Below are 19713 nucleotides of genomic sequence, written 5' to 3'. Positions count from 1 at the left end.
CTATGAAAATAAATAGTTTAACTAGAACAGGTGATGTTAACTAGAAAATTGATGTTAACTAGACACTAAAATTGGAGAAGGAAATGGCAGCCCACTCCAGTATTCTTGTCTGCAGAATCTCATGGACAGAGGAGCCTGGCGGTCTACAGTCCATGGGGTCACAAAGAGTCAGATGCCACTGAAGCGACTTAGCACAGACACTAAAATAGATGGTGAATATCTCTTTTCTTTGTTGAGTCCCAGGGAATTGAAGAATTATAAATCAAGCAGCTTGGATTCTTTATTTAGCTCTGCCACACGGGTGCTGGGTCACTGGGAAGCTCTTTTCTTCTCTAGGTTATAAATATTGAAGGTCAGAGAACAAAATAAGGTTCAGAAAGGCATACCCAGGTCCCACTGTGGGAAAGTGGTACAGGTGGGGATGTGGGTGTCATCTTAGTTGGTCACACTTAGCACCTGATTCTCTTATTTAGCAAAGAAGGCAATGGCAACCCACTCCAGTACTCTTGCCTGGAAAATCCCATGGACCGAGGAGCCTGGTGGGCTGCAGTCCATGGGGTCCCTGAGGGTTGGACATGACTGAGCGACTTCACTTTCACTTTTCACTTTCATGCATTGGAGAAGGAAATGGCAACCCAGTCCAGTGTTCTTGCCTGGAGAATCCCAGGGACAGAGGAGCCTGGTGGGCTGCTGTCTCTGGGGTCGCACAGAGTCAGACACGACTGAAGCACCTTAGCAGCGGCAGCTGTTGTTTAGAAAAGCAGTTAACTGCCTTTAAGGATTATAATTATCAGCTTGCTCGTGAGGTTCAGGTTTCTGGTTAGCAAAACATTTTACGCTAATATTTTTAGGAAGTGTCTCCGCTTCTTGATTTCTTTTAAAGTAGGGTTTCCCAGCCTTGGTAGTATTGGTATTTTCTGCCAGATGATTCTTAGTTGTCAGGGGCTGTCTTGTAAAAGATAGAATGGTTAGTAGCATCCCTAGCACCCCCTAGTTGTGGCAACTCAGAATGTCACCAGCGTTGTTAAATGTCCTCAGGGTGGGGAACAGTTGTCCCTGTCTGAGAACTGCTGATCTAAAACTTGGCATAGTTTTGTATTTGTGTACCATTAAAGTAATTAAATGTACTGCTTTGGGACATTAAAAAAAAAGAAAGAAATTTCTTCTACTCCCTTGGAATTGCTATTGATTTCACCTGTCCCTTGAAGCAGAAGAGTTGTAAAATCCACGTGAATGTGCTGGCCAAAGTTTCAAATAATAAAAATAGGTCGGTCAGTAAGTCCTTTTTCATTCAATGCGATCGTGAGCATGAATGGACTTAATTATGGTCCTATCCCTAGCTTCTCCCTAGTAATTACTAGGTCTTTCAATTTATTACTTGGCTTGCTGCTGCTGCTAAGTCGCTTCGGTCGTGTCCGACTCTGTGCGACCCCATAGACAGCAGCCCGCCAGGCTCCCCCGTCCCTGGGGTTCTCCAGGCGAGAGCACTGGAGTGGGGTGCCAGTGCCTTCTCCATTACTTGGATGATGACTCTCTAAATAATATACTTTGCAGAACTGATCCACACCTTGTTTGTTTCCAACAGTGGACCAGCATTTGTACTTTCAGGACACCTATGCTTTCTACCAGTTCTCATCTGACGAGTGTAGCTACTTGTACTGTGAGTTTGAGAGAGAAGAGGAGTGGCAGAACGGTGTCAGACTCTTACTGCAGCTTGTGCCTCTCATTCCCAGTCGAGCTGGCATCTGTGAACTGTAAGTGGATGCGGTTTTGTTCCGTGGTAAAATTATTCTCACTTCGAGAACCATCCCTGGGTCTGGGGATGGTGCTCTGCTTTTTAAGACCATCTCCTTTAAAAAGTAATTGTTTTCTTCCCATTTCTCAGATGTAGGTTCAGAAAGGTAAAATGCTGAAAATTCAGTCCAGCTAATAAATGACTGAACTGGTGTTCAAACCCCAGAAGTCCACGCCCCACCAGCTGCACCATATTGCTTCTAATTTAATCACTATATGAGTAGATGATCCAAATTGGGAATAAACTTGATTTAGCTGAACTTGGAATAAAATAATAACCGGCATCTAATTCTCTAGCTAAGTCATGACTTTCCTAAGAAAAAGCTCAACAGACATTTCTGCAAATAATCCAGAAGCAACATTTGGCAAATTAAAACCCATGAGTCATTATCACATGAAGACGCCGAGTCACTATATGATTAAAATGAATTAAAATGAATTCGTTAGAAGAGGTTTGGGAACAGGACTTGAGTCATGATATGATGAATCTGACATGCCTTTGTTTATGCACAGCATTCGTGACAAGCTTATTTTAGTATAATCAATTGCAGATTAAAATTTTTAGTTAGTACCTTTTGTATATTCTGTTTCTAGAATACATTGAGATTAGAGGGCAAGTGGTATTATCCTTGCTTCATGGGTAAGAAAAATAGGTTCAGGGAGAAACACCTACAACCATAGCAAAGATGAATTACTCTAGTTTAAAAAAACACAGTATTGAACAGTTAATACAGGCTTTTAGAAAAGAGAGAAGTGTCAGAAGAAGACACCAGTAGGTTGACTGCAGAGAATGCACTTTGTGTTGGGAGCTGTGCTACATGCTTATGTTTGTTATTTCATCTTCAGATGAATTGTGTAAAACAGTTTCTATTATTTTAAAGTGAGGAAACTGAGGCATACAGATCAGGTAACCTATCTTAAGGTCACACACGTGGTGTGTGGCATGTCCCATGTCTGTCTGGCTCTCACACCTGTGCTTTTAACACCTGCTAGAGTGTGTGCCTAGGAGTTATGGGGGTCATCCTTGCTTCCCTTCTGAGATGTGATAATCAGAAGCTATAAACATGTTAGACTGACTCCGAAATGGTTATGAATTCAGTGCCCCTGGCACCACCACTGTTCATAGAGGACCTTGCCATGGTAAAGCAAATTCAAATAGAATGCATCATTCGACTAAGTACGGAAAAAGTTCCTTAATGTAATATGCTTTTAACATAGGCCAGAAGTTTCCCAGGAAAAGTCAAGGAGCATTTCAATAAATTTTAAAAAGCTTTCTAAGAAAGAGTCGCATTAAGCTAGAGGTGGCTGTGACTTCCTGTGACTCCATAGACTGGCATTCTCTGGCAGCTCTGCTTAACCATTTCCTGTCCTGAACTTGGAAGTGTGTGCAGTCCTGATGGGTGTGCCCAGAGTGATGGGGGCATGAGGGGGGTCTGCAGTAAACTTGCAAGCAGTCCTCATGGCTAGCTCCACTCCTTTCTCCCCTACTGAGGAGGCAGATTGGAGTGCCAGTGAGAGGACCTTGTTACAGGGAAACCCTAAGTCTGCTGCAGGTTCTAAAAATGAACCTATTTGAAAAAGTCTGGTTCCTAATATTAACTGCATATTACTTGCAGTCTCCTGTCGCTCCAATCACCGTGCGCAGTGCCATGCCTGTGGAGCTGACAGTCACCGTAGCGTGCCCTGTCAGCACATTCTTTTCCTCTTGATGTGATCGAGTACATTTGGGAGTGGTAATTCCTCTGGGAAAATTGGCAGCGGGGAGCTATAGACCTGTTTAATCCCATATTATAAGTACAAACTATGAAAAGATAAAATTACTAAACCTACTGCAAGTCTCTTCTGGAGAGAATATATCTTTTTCTTTGTTGTTTCTCTGTACTTGAGTTATAAGCAAACTTGTAAGCTCTGGTAAAATGTTTTGGGCCAAATTTTTTTAATCTAATCAAAATTAGGTTATCCAGACTTGGAATCAACTATGGTCAGAGAAAAGGAAGGTGTCCGGGGGACATCACCCTCTTCCGGTTAGGTTGCCACAGCCCTTCCTAAGTCCAGTGCGTATGATCCCATCATAGCTTCTGCTCCAGTGTGGTGATCTCCATCCATTGTAGCCTGAGCCCCACAGCTGTTTATTCCCTCGTGTCCTTGTGAAGGTCTGCTCTTTCCTTGTCTGGTTGGGTTCTTCCCACCCCTCACGGGGGAGCCCAAGTTCTGCCTTGACTGCAGAGCTTCCGTGACGTCTGCAGTCTGTGGCAGCCTGAGGAGTGGAGTGTGTGTGTCAGTCGCTCAGTCGTGTCCGACTCTCTGCGACTCCATGGACTGTGGCCCACCATGCCCGCTCTGGAATTCTCCAGGCAGGAATACTGGGGTGGGTTGCCATGCCCTTCTCCAAGGGGTCTTCTCGACCCAGGGATCGAAGCTGAGTCTCCCACATTGTAAGCAGATTCATTCATTCATTGTTACCATCTGAGCCAACAGGGAAGCCCTCACTTTTAGTAATTTACTGCTCTTGCTGTTTGTATGAAATTTTTTTTCCATCCTTATATGTCATTCTTAGGCCTATGGTATCCATTCCACTATATTATCCATGCATTTTTACCTATTCTACTGAAATGCCCTCTAAAGTCCTCTTGACTCATTAAATTACACTGTCTGTTTGCAAGCTGAAAACCCAGTTGTATGGTTCTTTTAATAACCTTTTTGATATCTGAAGGCTGCAAAGTTCTGCCTGTACAGTTCCACACTGGGGTTCCTGTATTTGCTGTCTTCTCTCTAATCCCTTTAACACTATGTGAGGAAACTACCTCCTGTCCCTATGTAAATACAATTCTGTTCTTTAAGGATGCATTTAAGAAAAAAAAAAGAAATAGATTTTTTTTCCATTTAAAATAAAATGTTTAAATCAGGAAGGAAAATGGAACTATTGCAGGTTCTTAGGCCAATGTGAAGAAACAAAATTCATCTTCTATACAAAATAACTTTTACATCTAAGCTGAGTAGATCATTTGAAAGAAGTGAGTGCATTGGTTGTTAAGGGTAATCTCTGGAGGAAGAAGGAACAATTGTGGTAACTTATTCAAAATGATGGAGAAGGCAATGGCACCCCACTCAAGTACTCTTGTCTGGAAAATCCCTTGGACAGAGGAGCCTGGGGGCTGCAGTTTGTGGAGTCACTATGAGTCGGACATGACTGAGCAACTTCACTTTCACTTTTCACTTTCATGCATTGGAGAAGGAAATGGCAACCCACTCCAGTGTTCTTGCCTGGAGAATCCCAGGGACAGGGGAGCCTGGTGGGCTGCCGTCTGTGGGGTCGCACAGAGTCGGACACAACTGAAGGGACTTAGCAGCAGCAGCAGCAAGCGGTCCATTGTTGACTGTCCAGATGAGTCCCGTCCTGCTGGATCACCAGAAAGAAGGAAAAGAAAAGCCCCATTATTTTAGCCTCATCGAGTAAAATTATTCTAGGATGACCCACAGAGGTGTTATGGGGAGGGAGGTGGGAGGGGGGTTCATGTTTGGGAACACATGTAAGAATTAAAGATTTTAAAATTAAAAAAAAAAAAATTCAAAAAAATAAAATAAAATTAAATTATTCTAGTAAGGGAATTTTAAAAATTTCTTTGGTTAGCTCCTGACCATAGCTTGCTAAAATGGTTGTCCCTCCGTGCCCTCTCCTTGCTCCTCAGCAAGATAGCCTTTCGGGACATGGTGGGTGGTGTGGGCCCCTGACCCTGGGCTCTCTTGTCAGGGTGGCCCTTTCCCATGCCCACTGATCTTTCCTAGTGACCCTGGAGTGTAACTGGAGTGAGCTGTTACTGTGGAGCCAGGGCCTGGCATCACTGGGTCCATCTCTCTGGGCTTGATCCGCGCCCCGTGGTCCTGGCCAATGTGCCCTCCTGGATGTGTGCTGGCATTCTGATGCTCCTGAGGCCCACAGACCTGCATTCACTCACCTGCCCTCTGCTCCCTCTCCCTGATCTTCCCTCTCTCCTGTTTAAAAAATGATGCCTGTTCATTGTTGTTCCTGTTAAAGAGCAGAGCACTTAACTGGATGGCACCTTTGATTTCTCACTAACCGCCTGTAAGGAAAGCTCAGCCCAGTGGGGTAAGAGGATTTTGTTGACATTCATGACTCCATGCTTTAAATAGGAAAGCAGACTGGTGGGAAGTCAAGAAGATGGGTGGCATGTTGAGACAATACAAGGCAGCTTGGTTTGTCTAGAGCAGTAGGTCAAAACCAGTGGAACTCAGAACCTTAAGAGGTGTGGGGAGCAGGCTCAGATTGGTTACAGGGGTCTGAATATATACAGGGAAGCCAAGCGTTATCTTTGTATTGAATAAAGAGAATGACTTGACTGTGTATAGGTGCTGCTGAAATAAGTACAATTTACTTGAATTCACAGTAACATTTTGGTCATATATTTGCTCAACAGAGGTTATGTGTCTTTGATCTATTTCTCTGTTAAAGGGGACCCCCCACTCTAGTGAAATGGGCTTCCCAGGTGGTTCAGTGGTAAAGAATCTGCCTACCGTGCAGGAGCCACAGGAGATGTCGGTTCGACCCCTGGGTCCAAAAGATCCCCTGAAGAAGGGAATGGCAACCCATTCCAGCATTCTTGCCTGGAGAATGCCACGGACAGAGGAGTCTGGTGAGCTACAGTCCATGGGGTCACAAACAGTCAGACACAACTGCGCAACTGAGCACACAACTACTTAAAAATGGAAAACAAATGGCTTGGCCTAACCTACCCTAGCAGTGGCAATAATAATAAAATAGCAGTAATAGTTAACACTTAAATGCACTTACCACATTCTGAGCATTTTACACGTGATTCATTTAATGCTGACAACAGTAGTTTGGAGCTGTTCTGATTTTACAGACGAGGAACTGTTAATATCGTGTAACTTGAGAGGGCAGGCATCTGTACTTGGTCACAGCAACGTGAACTGAAGGCAGAAAGTGAACCACGGTTTGCAACCATAATACCTTAAAAATTAAACGGTTATAACCTGAGACTACTGAATCGAAGTTGGGATAGAGAGATAAGACACAGGTATCAGTATTTTTTTTTAACAAGAGGCTGAGGCACACTGAGGTTGAAATCTGCTGTTCTATGATGTTAGTCCTACAGAAAGAGCTCCGTCAAGTGATAGGGAATGTGAAGGTTAATTAAATCACAGTCTCAAAATACTACGTAAAGAAGTCAGATTAATTTTATCAGGACATAAAGATTTTATTGAGCATCATACCTGTCATGCTTGGCTGACACTTCTGAAATTCTGTAAATTTAGCTTCATAGACATTTTTATCTGGAAAGGGATTTTCTGGATAACTGAATTTGCTTCTCTTAGTTTTCAGGTAAGGAAAAGGGACAGGAAATAGTCTCAGAAAAGACACCCCCTTGTCACAAATACTCTCCACTGAGTGACTTACTTAACAACGTTTACTTACCATCAGGTTTGTGTTAATAACTGTGCCAAAGCCTTATAAGATATGTGACCACATACAGGTAGGTAATGGAAGGCCGTTTATGAGACCAGTGTTATTATGACAAAGTTAAGAAAAGGAAACTGAGTGTAAACATAAAAACTGTAACAAATATTACTGAATGGGGTCTGGCAATATATAAAAATGATAATGCATCATAAAATGATATTTATCCCAGGAACATGACATCTAAAAATCAATCAATCAGATTGATTGATCCAGTCCAAAAAAGAAAACTGAAAATACGTGACAAACTCTGCAGATGCATGAAAGCATTTTTAAAAATTCAACATTCACGATAAAAATTTTCAGAAAACTAAGAATGTAAGGGAATTTCTTCAATCTGGTGTAACCTTACATAAAACATATAGCTCATGTCATACTTAACAGTAAAAGACTGAATCCTTTTCCACTCAGATTGGGAACAAGGCTGATGTATTGCCTCTTTTCACTGTTTCCAACATGAGCCAGGCAGTAAGGCCAGACAAAGAAGGAAAAGGTATACGGATTAGAAGGAAAAAAGTAAAGCCATCTTTCTTTGCAGATGACCTAATTATAAACATAAATTATATACATAGAAGATTCTAAGGAATCCACAGAAACCCACTAGACCTAATAAATGGTTTAGCAAGATCACGGGCTATAAGATCAATGGACGGAATGACATTTCTCTGTACTGGCACAAAAAAAGAACCTGTGAAATGATTAGGTGCAAGTCTAGGAGTGTGCAAGAGGTGTATGTCACACACTTCATAAGCCTGATTGTAAAAAATCAGGAATTAAATAAGTAGAGGATCTATTCATGTTCATGGATTGGAAAATTCAATATTGTTTAGATATTACTTCTCCCCATATTGACTAATCACTTCGGCCATCATCTTCTGACCTGTTGCCCTCACTATACCTGCATAATATAAAACCCATGTTTGGAAACATTGACCTCTAAACATGGAGTGTCTTGAGCTCAGTCTTCTTTTTTTTTTGCTGTCTCTCTGGATGCACCGTCACTTAGTCATGTTTTTAACATCAGCTCCACAGTGATGACTTCCATAATTCAGATCCTTGTCTTCTCTGAGAACTTTATTATACAATAATAATACCACCAACAACTTCCGCATCACCTCTGCCCCCTTTATTCTCCTTAGCCTGCCTAACTTGGCCTTTTTTGACATGTTTAAGCACCATGAGAAATTCATTGGCATCCTTAATTTCTGAGATGGTGCTAGATTAACACCTTGTAACTGGAACGATCAACTTCAAGTCTGCTATTCCCAAAACTTCACTTTGTATCCTTGACTTTTCCTGATTAGATGCTCATTTTATTATCCTTGGAGAGGATGAAATACTGGATGAGTAAACAAACCTTTTTTGAGTACCTCTCAAAAAATTTTTCATGATGAAACTTGACATAAGGTTTGTATTAGGGTCATAGGTGAAGAAAAATTTCCATTTATCACTAAATTGTTTGTATAAAAAATGCTATGAAATCAGCTGGTCTCAGTTTTTGTTATTACTCTTCACTCCCTCTCCTAAGGAAATACCAAGTCCTCCAGAATTTCCATTGTTTACAGATAAGGCTTACTCCAGGTGTGTAAACAGACTGCTTATCTCTATCTGAGTACATCAGTTTAGGAATAGTACAGGAATTTTAACAAAAATTAAACTTTTAGGCTTGCTTGGGCCAGCATTTGAAATGTAGCTGTTTAATTAAATAATAACCATTAGTTCTCAAATCTTCAATGTGAAATGTGAAAAAGAGATATCAGTAATATTTTATTCAGTTTTAAATGAATGTGTAACTATATACCCTGGACCCTTAATGAAACCTGTCACATTCACAACTTTCTCCTGTTTGGTAAATTTCCTCTATAAGCATAACTAGTAGCCTGATACTGTGAAAAGTCACCTTCTCTTAAGAAGTTTGAACAGGTATTTTTATTCATGATATTAGTGATCTCAAAAAAATAAAATCCAATTCTCATATACCTCCCACCCACTTTTTCTTTTTGTCATAGGAATTTGCTTTGTTAAGCAAAATAGGCGTATCTGGTTATAGGTGTTATGGGAAAGCCTAGGTGGGAAGTACCTGAGTGTCAGATATCCTCTTGGGGTCTGTAGGTGTCGGATGTGGTAGAGATTGACTCTGTGCCCCTTGAAGAAGTTTCTGTTGTGGTGTCGAGGACTTAGTGGCAATGGTTTCTTAGGGAAAAAACTTTAAATCTGGCCCAGGAAACATTTCTGGCGGGGAGGGAGAAGGTCTCTAATGCTTTCCTTGCCTGACACTCACCAAGGATGGAATGGACTCTGGCTTGTCCAGGAGAAGGTCGATTCTGGCGTTGTCACCTGACCTGTCGTTTCTTCCTGAAGTGGTGGAGACAAGTCCCTTCTGCTTCAGACTCGCTTTGCTGCCTGGGCTGCGGGTCTCAATTCCCGCTTGCTCAGTTCCTCCCCCTCTGTTGGTGTTCTCCTTACTTTTGCTTCCGTCCTGTTGGCTTTACAGCCAAACACCTCCGCATAACGCCCAGACTCGTTAGCAGTAGTTGGACGTGCCCTGACTGTCTTGGCCTTGGCTTTGCCTCTTGCCGTTTCCCACTTCCCTGTGCCGGTCATTCTGCCAGGTTCCAGGGCCACTCCTTTTGCATCAGAACCTCACCTGGGATATCACTTCTCCCAAGACACCTCTGAATCACAGATCAGGCTAAGTAACTGTTGCTTGTGTTGGCAGAGTATTTCAAAGATGGATGTTTCTAAGCCCAGTAAATAGTTTGTAGGTTGTTTTTTTTTCATATATGTGTGTGCCGTGCATCTTCTGTTTGTTATGGGATCATGTTTGAAAGAGTCCTGTATAGTTTGTCTTGGTTCTGGTTTGTTCCATGCCCTGGAATTTCACCAGCCTCTCGCTGGGGTTGCCTGAGATTCATGCTAAAAACTGGCTTTTTGTCAGTTCCTTCCAAACAGGGTGGGGCAGCAGCAGCTTGGCTCGGGGTGGGAGGCAGGGACAGGCCTGCCCCAATTCCCCAGGAACGCACCCTCTTCCTGACAGAACTCTGACGTGGAGACAGATGTGTTCCCCACCTTCATTAAGTCCCAGGCTAGATTATCTGTTTCCCCATCTATTTGCCATGAACTGATGGGACTGGATGCCATGATCTTCATTTTTTGAATGTTGAGTTTTAAGCTAGCTTTTTCACTCACCTCTTTCACTTTTATCAAGAAGTTCTTTAGTTCATCTTTGCTTTCTGCCTTAAGAGTGGTGTCATCTGCACATCTGAGGTTGTTGATATTTCTCCCAGCAATCTTGATTCCAGCTTGTGTTTCATCCAGCTCGGCATTTCACATGATGTACTCTGCATATCAGTTTAATAAGCAGGGTGACAATATACAGCCTTGACGTACTCCTTTTCCTATTTGGAACCAGTCTGTTGTTCCATGTCCAGTTCTAACTGTTGCTTCCTGACCTGCCTATAGGTTTCTCAAGAGACAGGTCAGGTGGTCTGGTATTCCCATCTCTTTAACAATTTTCCACTCTTTGTTATGATCCACACAGTCAAAGGCTTTAGTGTAGTCAATGAAACAGAGTAGATGTTTTTCTGGAATTCTCTTGCTTTTTCTATGATCCAACAGATGTTGGCCATTTGATCTCTGGTTCCTCTGCCTTTACTAAATCCAGCTTGAACATCTGGAACTTCTTGGTTTACATACTGTTGAAGCCTAGCTTGAAAGATTTTGAGCATTACCTTGCTAGTGTGTGGTAGCACGCAATAATGTGGTAGTTTGAGCATTCTTTGGCATTGCCTTTCTTTGGGATTGGAATGAAAATTGACCTTTTCCAGTTCTGTGGCCACTGCTGAGTTTTCCATATTTTCTGGCATATTGAGTGTAGCACTTTCATAGCATCATCTTTTAGGATTTGAAATAGCTCAGCTGGAATTTCATCACCTCCACTAGCTTTGTTTGTAGTGATGGTTCCTAAGGCCCACTTGACTTAGCACTCCAAAATGTCTGGCTCTAGGTGAGTGATCACATCATCATGGTTATCTGGGTCATTAAGGTCTTTTTTGTATAGTTCTTCTGTGTATTCTTGCCACCTCTTCTTAATATCTTCTTCCCCTGTTAGGTCCATTACCTAACAGAAACCTAAAGGTTTCTGTCTTTTATTGGGCCCATCTTTGCATGAAATGTTCCCTTCGTATCTCTAATTCTTGAAGAGATCTCTAGTCTTTCCCATTGTCTTATTTTCCTCTATTTCTTTGCATTGTCCACTAAGGAAGGCTTTCTTATCTTCCCTTGATATTCTTTGGAAGTCTGTAACCAGGAACAAAACAGACAGAAATATCTATTCCCATGTCCAGGAGGGAAGTACAATTTCATAAGTAAACAGATTGATTTCAGTTAACAGTGGAAGACTTTACACAGATAAAGTAGGAAATGAGCGATAGAGTGATGGGTCAGGAAAAGGCCTCTCCAAGAGGTTGATGTGAGGGAAGAGGCAATGTGCAGTGTGGGTGGAAGTGTTGTAGGGCTGGGGACAGTCAGGGCAAGGCCCAGGACAAGAACACTGAAGGCAGGGCCAGAGAGACTGAAACAGAGTAAAGAGAGAGAAAGACGGCAGCGCTCTAGAGACTTTGGCTTTATTCTGAGGATGATGGGGAGTCATTTGAGGATTTTGAGCAGAGGAAGACCATGATCTGACTTCCATGTTAGCAAGACCACTCTGGCTCTAGGTGAGCGATCTTGTGGCGGGGGCAGCGGTGGTTGGAGCAGAGGTGGTGAGAAGTGTTCCAAAGTGAGAGATGCCTCGAAGGCGGAGCTGATAGGATTTGGGGATGGATACAGTGAAGAGACCATAAGGAGGGGGGGGATCAAAGGTGACTTCTAACTAGAAAGGTGGAGTTGTCTGTAATTAAGGTGGAGAAGCCTGTAAAGAGGTAGGGGTTTGTTTTGTTTTTAGCGCAGATTGAGTGGAATGATAACGCGTCCTGTTTGATGGTTGGAGGGACAAGGGTAGAGGTGCACTGGCTTTTGCCATTCCTGTGTCCTTACGACAGCATCCTTAGATACTGCAGACCTCTCAGACTTACAGAGACATCTGCCCAGAGCACTGTAGTTGTAGTCACTAAGTCACGTTCGAGTCTTTGCAATGCCATGGACTGCAGCATACCAGGCTTCCCTGTTTTTCACTATCTCCTGCAGTTTGCTCACACTCATGTCCATTGAGTCAGTGTTGCCACCTCACCGTCTCATCCTCTGCTGCTCGCTTTGTTGCCTCCAGTCTTTCCCAGCAGCAGCGTCTTTTTCAGTGAGTCAGCTTTTCACATCAGATAGCCAAAGTATTGGAGCTTCAGCTTTAGCCTCAGTCCTTCAGTGAATATTCAGGGTTGATTTCCATTGTATATATGTACTGCAACTACTTAATCTGTTCATCTGTCACTGGCCATCTAGGTTGCTTCCGTGTCCTCTTGCTACCTCTTGTTAATCTCTTCGGCTTCTGTTAGGTCCTTACCGTACCTGTCCTTTATCATGCTCATCCTTGCATGTAATGTTCCCTTGACATCTCCAGTTTTCTTGAAGAGATCGCTGGTCTTTCCCATTGTGTTGCATTGCCCAGAGCACTAAGATTCGGCACTTCCCTTGGAGGATCATGGGGTCAGGCTTGCACTGTTGCCAGACAGAGGCCTTGACAAATGGCCTTAGGAAATCATAAAAGGGACTCCAGCTGGGCCAGAGCTTCCTGCTGGCACAGATCCTCAGGGATGGGTCTTCCTTCCCGGGGTCACTTCCTTTTCTCTTTCTTTCGTCACCTCGCTACTGCCATTACTGCTGAGTCCAACCAGGGTTTCTCTATTGCCCTTTCTCTCCAGAGTGTCTCTCTTCCTCCCTTGCTTACTGAGCAGCACAGCCCCCTTAAGATGCAAGGACAGCCTTCCCTCGGTATCTGTGGGGGACTGCTCCCGGGACCTCCATGGATATTAAAATCCATGGATGCCTGAGTTTCATGTATAAAATGGTGTGCTATGTGTTACAGGTGGTTCTTTCTTTAATCTCCCATGCCCCTTCTGTTTCGTCATCTGTTTTGATCTGATATGTGAGAACTTTATCATCACTGGGTTGCACAAATGGGTATTTACATCATAAAATAATCAGATTTTATCTTATTTTACAAAAATACACTTACGAGGGAAAAGGAGTCGAGTTTCTGGGCCTTTTGGCATCGAGCTGGGCAGGGATGCTAGTGGTGAGGAGGGAAGCTGAGTGGGGGAGCATCGTCCTTCTCTCTTCTGTCCCCCCCTCTTATGCTCCCCACTGTTTGCCTGCCTCCCATGTCACTCCTCTGTGCCAGGTGCCAGCAGGGTGGACCTGGGGCTCCTCAGCAGACAGGAAGTCTTCGGAATTCTCAGGTAGGCAGTGGGAGAGTCCCGGAAGCTGTGGGTCTGGAGAAGAGCAGGACCAGATCGGGGTTGTAGAAGGAGAACCCTGGCATCGACAGATCAGATACTGGAGGAGAAGCAGAGACAAGCTGATTAAAGTATGTTATGGAGGTGAGAGCCTCCCAGAAAGGCTTGTGGGGAAGAAAGCAGGAAAGCAGAGCGGAGGAGGATGTGGTGATGGAAAGAGGAGGAATGCCCATAGGGTGACGTGAAGCCGAGTGGTGAGAGGCGCTGGAGTACCGCTGAGGGCAGGAGACAGGAGAAGGTCACTGGAAGTTATGTCGAGTCTGAGGGCCTCGTAAGATCCCAAGTGAGTGAAAACAGTGTTCTGAGATTGCCACCCTGAGCCATGCTGAAGGCAGCTGGAAGCACAGGGTGAGCTCAGGGAAGATTCAAGGGCTAGAGAAAGACTTGAGAGCTCTGGGTGTAGATTGTGGTGATTGAGGGGATGAACACGGGACAGGAGCTGGAGGATGGCACTCAGGGGACCGCCACTCTGTCTCCCTTAGATGTGCTTCCTTGGGAAACGTTTCTGCCAGGGGTACATTTTGTGCTGGAAGCATGATGAAAGATAGTTTTGCTTGAACAGAGATGAAATTATTTGTCACTGAACTTGGCAACAGCTTGGCTGTTGCTCATTGCACAGCCCCCATCAGTCACATGCACTAGAGCTTCCCTTGGAGTTTTGAGTTCCTTTTGGCAGTTTGTTGAAAACGCATTCACAACAGAATCTGTGTCAATGCAAAATACGTCATGCACATGAACTCGTCCTTCAGGTGTCTGCTGAGGGCTGAGCAAGAGGTGGCACCACCAGCTGCTCTTCACTGCAGACACCGATGGGGCCTTGAAGTCCTTGGTGGTGCTCTTGTGTGTAACATTCTCAGCTCCTAATTTCCTCTCAGATCTGTTCTGCCACCCCAGCATAATCTTATAAACCTGCTTTGGTGGCTTAGGCTATAAAGGGTTCCAGTCTCTTCTCAGTGTAACTTCGTGTGTATGGAAACCTTGTAAGTAGATCGTTTTAATAATAAAGCTTATTGTTTGAAATGTTCATTATCAAGGTCATGTTTCAGAGACTTTGCTGCACCAAGAATTAAGTTTTTGGGCAACAGGCCTGCTCTGCTCCATACCTGTGACATGCCATTCTTGTAAAGGTGGTAGTTTGTAATTCATTCCTCTGACCTGAAGGGTGGGACTTTTTCCTTTGAAAGGGTTTGTAACTTTTACAGAAACTGGAAGCCAGGGCCAGCACTGATGCGACTGCTTTTCCTTTCTCCAAGAGCCTCTTCCTAGTTCTCTTAGGAGCCAGGAGAAGCCCTTCTGCCCCGCAAGGCTTGTGCTCATGCTGGCCCACTGCAGTTTCTGAGATTGAAATCCATCAGTGGACTGCAGTGCCATGCTACTCTGCAGAGCAATTACCACCAACCCCCTCCCAGTCCACAGAAGGTGCCGAAAGGAATTGCTTGTGGAAATAGATCTGGGAGACAATTACATACATTCAGTTGGCGTTAGTCAGTGTTTTTCCCTTTGACCAGGTCAGGAGAAAGAAATGTAGTTTTTATAAGGTTTGTTTGATGTAGATTTTATGTGTTAGCAATGTACATTTGTGTGGTGAAAAATATTTCATGAATTAGATTAGAAAGGTGATTTTTATAAACAAACTGATATCACACTGTGTAAATGTTGTTTGTCTCCTTAATTATTTAACATATGCATAATTTTCTTCTCAACTGGGCTGTGGTCTCATAAAAAAGAACAAAGTGCTCCTGCTATTGGGATCCATATAATTCCTGTCACAGGACAAGGCTTATAACAGACTATTTCCTAATAAATTTGTTTGTCGGCTAGAACTCAGATATAGTAGAAAATTCATGTTTCATATTTTCAGAATCTGGATTTGATTTAGACTGACCAGGAATTTCAACACTTACCCACATTATATTCGCCCTCTGCTTATTCTCTGTTCATACCCATGTTAGTGAATTTAGTATGTCAGGATTATTCTTCGATTCATTTGGAGAGCAGTAACAGTCCTCAAGGTTTAATTGATGTGTGGGAGAGAGGTTCTTGCTGATTGATTTTGAAGGAATCGTTGGGCTGCCACAAGTTGCGTTCCTACGGTATTATTGTCACCATGTTGCCCACATAGGTTACTTTCACTAACGTATGAAGCAATAATGCTATTCTTTACCCTGTATTCCCCATAACTCAGTGAATAAATTTGAGCAGCCAAAGCTAAAGTGTAATTTATTCTTTGTTTTTCAAAGATCTCATCAGAAAATTGAAGACTCAGAAGAGAGCAGTGATGAAATTCTTGCCCGTCTAACGTCTGCGGTAAGGCCATGCGATTTCCCTGCCCAGGAGTGCAGAAATAATGAGGGGTCTTGGAAGGGAGGCACTGTGGATAGTGATGTAGAGAGATGCTAGCCCTGTGGCTGCTCATCACTGTGAGAGGCCCAAGTCAGGGTGAAAGGAGACAGTGGCATTAACTTGCTCTGCTCTCAGGCAGCCTCTCTGCAAGATTACAGATACCGTTGATGGAAAGTTCCTGGAACCTTAAAGAAGGACTTTAAAAAAAAATACTGTATAACTTAACCTAGGGGAAGCTGTGACCTACTGCACGATGGAGAAAGGACTGTATGTTTCATTAGGAAAAAAAAGATCACCTCAGCCAACAGAAGATCAGTTCTTCAGTTTTTAATGTACTGGATTACAGCATTTTTATTATGTCTTTTAAAGCCATTAATTAGAGTTAGTAATTAACCTGCTGGTTGAGGGAAAGCTTATCCCCTTCTTCCCAAAAGAAACTGGTCATGATCGCTGATCATTAAACTCTGGTTGTTGACAGGCTCTAGCAATCCTATCTCACAAAATCTGCCTTCCCAAAGCTTCTTGAGTGCTTCTTTAACTGTATTGAAAAAATGGTGCTTGCTGAAAATCATGCTGGATTGGGTTATGTATGTGAAATGAAACTGATCTTGTATAGTTTCACACCCCAAGTTTTGGCATTTGGGCACAGCTTGAAAGTTAAAAGTTGTCTTTCCTACTCTTCTAGAATGTAGCTTAGAATGTAATTTAGAATGTAGCTTAGAAAAGTAATTTTTGGCTAAATACAGTGATGAGTAGTATAAAACTTCACATGCAATGGAATCTTGACAGCGTGTTAATAATATATATTTAACATGACCTTTGCAATTTAAAGGGCTTCCCTAGTGGCTCAGATAGTAAAGAATCTGCCAGTAATGAGGAGACCAGGGTTTGATCTCTGGGTCGGGAAGATCCCCAGGAGAAGGTAATGGCAACGCACTCCAGTATTCTTGCCTGAGAAATCCCATGGACAGAGAAGCCTGGCGGGCTACAGGCCATGAGGTTGCAAAGAATGGGACACAACTGAGTGGCTAACACTTCACTTCATTTGCAGTTTAAAACATTGACCAAAGAGGAGTACCTGTGGGTTGCAAAGTCATTAATAGCCATCTGTTTAAAAAAACCCACTCACTATGTACCAAATACTGTGTTAAACATTGTGTGTTTGTATGTGTGTGTGTACATATTACACTTCATTACAGCCTTGTGAAATAGGTGGTGTTATCTCTGTTTTATAGACATGAAAGCTGCTAGAGGTTAAGTAACTTGCCCAAGGTCACCCATCTAAAAACGATCAGAGCCAGGATCTAAACTCAGAATTTTCTGCTTCTTAGTCATATTCTCCTAATCACTGGGCCTCATTTTTAAAATAATGTAATATAGTAGGTAAGTTTCAGAAGCAATGAATATGTAAGATGTTCTTACAGCCATACCAGGAAGACAGGCACATTAAAAAGCTAGCTTATAAAACAACTGACAGCTGAGCACCAGCAATCATAGTGTATGATGGTAAATGCAAGAACAGTGACAGAGAGCTTGGTTGAAGAGACTGGACTTGGATCAGCATTGAAAGTGGTCAGGCTGTGAGCAGGTGCAGGATGTGTACTCTAGCTGTGGGATTTACTAAAGAAAAGTAAAATACTTTTTAAACAACAGATTAACATGATGTAGACATTTAAGACTGGAGAAGGCAATGGCACCCCACTCCAGTACTCTTGCCTGGAAAATCCCATGGACAGAGGAGCCTGGTAGGCTGCAGTCCATGAGATCGCTGAGGGTCGGACACTACTAAGCGACTTCACTTTCGCTTTTCACTTTCATGCATTGGAAAAGGAAATGGCAACCCACTCCAGCGTTCTTGCCTTGAGAATCCCAGGGACGGGAGAGTCTGGTGGGCTGCCATCTGGGGTCGCACAGAGTCAGACACGACTGAAGTGACTTAGTAGTACTTAGTAGTAGACATTTAAGAAAGAAGATGAGTTGGATGAAAATGTAGTTTGAGAGGCTGATGAAAACCTAGTTTCTGGTGGTTTTTTGGGAAACCACAAGAAAAAGGAGCATAAAGAATTGTCTAAAAATCAGTAGGACTAGGTAAATGTAGAGGAGGAGTCAAGTAACCAAAGCTGTGAACTTAATGGAAAAGTGATGAAACTCTTAGGAAGTCGAGTGAAATATATGGAAGGAGAGATGACATAATTTTGGACACGCTGAGTTTGAGGACATAAGGGTGTAAAAATATTCGGGAAACACCTGGAGACGTGAATCTGGAACTCAGAAAGGTCAGGACTGGAGTTATGGAACCAGTCCAGGTTGTTGATTGAAGAGCAGAGTGGAAGATGCAGTCTTGGGCAGCATAAGATAAGAGGGAGGGAGGGAGATGAGGCTTAAAACTCAACATTTTAAACACTAAAATCATGGCATTTAGTCCCATCACTTCATGGCAAATAGATGGGGAAAAAATGGAAACAGTGACAGATTTTATTTTCTTGTGCTCCAAAATCACTGCAGACAGTGACTGCAGCCATGAAATTAAAAGACACTTGCTCCTTGGAAGAAAAGCTATGAAAAACCTAGATAGCGTATGAAAAAGTAGAGACATCACTTTCTAATGAAGGACCATCTAGTCAAAGCTATTGTTTTTCCAGTGCTCATGTACAGATGTGAGAGTTGGACCATGAAGAACGCTAAGCACCGAAGAATTGATCCTTTCAAACTGTGGTGCTGGACAAGACTCCTGAGAGTCCCTTGGACAGCAAGGAGATCAAACCAGTCAATCCTAAAGAAAAGCAACCCTGAATATTCATTGGAAGGACTGATGCTGAAGCTGAAGCTCCAGTACTTTGGCCAACTGTTGCAAAGAGCTGACTCACTGGAAAAGACCCTGATGCTGGGAAAGATTGAGGGCAGGAGGAGAAGGGGATGGTTGAATGGCATCACCCACTCAATGAACATGAGTTTGAGCAAACTCTGGGAGATAGTGAAGGACAGGGAACCCTGGTGTGCTGCAGTTCATGGGGTCACAGAGACACAACTTAGCAACTTTACAGTAACAACGAAGGAAGATAAGGAGACTGTGATAAGAAGTGGATATACTTATTGGAAGTAGAAGTTTATACCATGAAAGGAAGATTCAAGAGACCCTCTAGAAAGGAGGGGTGGACAGCAGAGTGATGGTTGTATATTTGGTTGAGGCAATCTTATTGGAAAAAATCTCCAAGCTAAAAGACTGAATAAATTGAGGTAAGGTGCTAGAGTAGAAATGAGAATAAAGGGCATAGTGAAAGGTTGCTGCTGGACCACGAAAGATGTCGGGATTCTTGGCTTCCAGAGGAGAAGAATTCAATCCAGGGCCAGAGATGAGGCTTGATCACTCAGAGCTTTTGTGTAATAGTTTTATTAAAGTATAAAAGAGATAGAGAAAGCTGCTGACATAGACATCAGAAGGGGGCAGAAAGAGTGCCCCCTCACTAGTGTTAGCAATGGAGTTCAGTTCAGTTCAGTTCAGTCGCTCAGTCGTGTCCAACTCTTTGCAACCCTATGAATCGCAGCACACCAGGCCTCCCTGTCCATCACCATCTCCCAGAGTTCACTCAGACACGCATCCATCGAGTCAGTGATGCCATCCAGCCATCT

The 19713-nt window shown here is 43.1% G+C and overlaps 1 protein-coding gene across 1 annotated transcript in view; it reads left to right on the top strand.

Annotated features, from left to right (window-relative positions):
* The window catches only part of RAPGEF5 (Rap guanine nucleotide exchange factor 5), a 234171-nt gene that overhangs the window by 51066 nt on the left and 163392 nt on the right, over positions 1-19713 (top strand). Inside the window, exons 5-6 of the mRNA XM_068972629.1 lie at positions 1586-1754; positions 15981-16047. Of these exons, the coding sequence (XP_068828730.1) occupies positions 1586-1754; positions 15981-16047 (236 nt within the window). The remainder of the gene's footprint in view (positions 1-1585; positions 1755-15980; positions 16048-19713) is intronic.

This window comes from Capricornis sumatraensis, chromosome 5 (assembly GCF_032405125.1).
Source record: "Capricornis sumatraensis isolate serow.1 chromosome 5, serow.2, whole genome shotgun sequence".
Classification (NCBI taxonomy): domain Eukaryota; kingdom Metazoa; phylum Chordata; class Mammalia; order Artiodactyla; family Bovidae; genus Capricornis; species Capricornis sumatraensis.
This window is presented reverse-complemented; position numbering and strand designations above follow the sequence as displayed.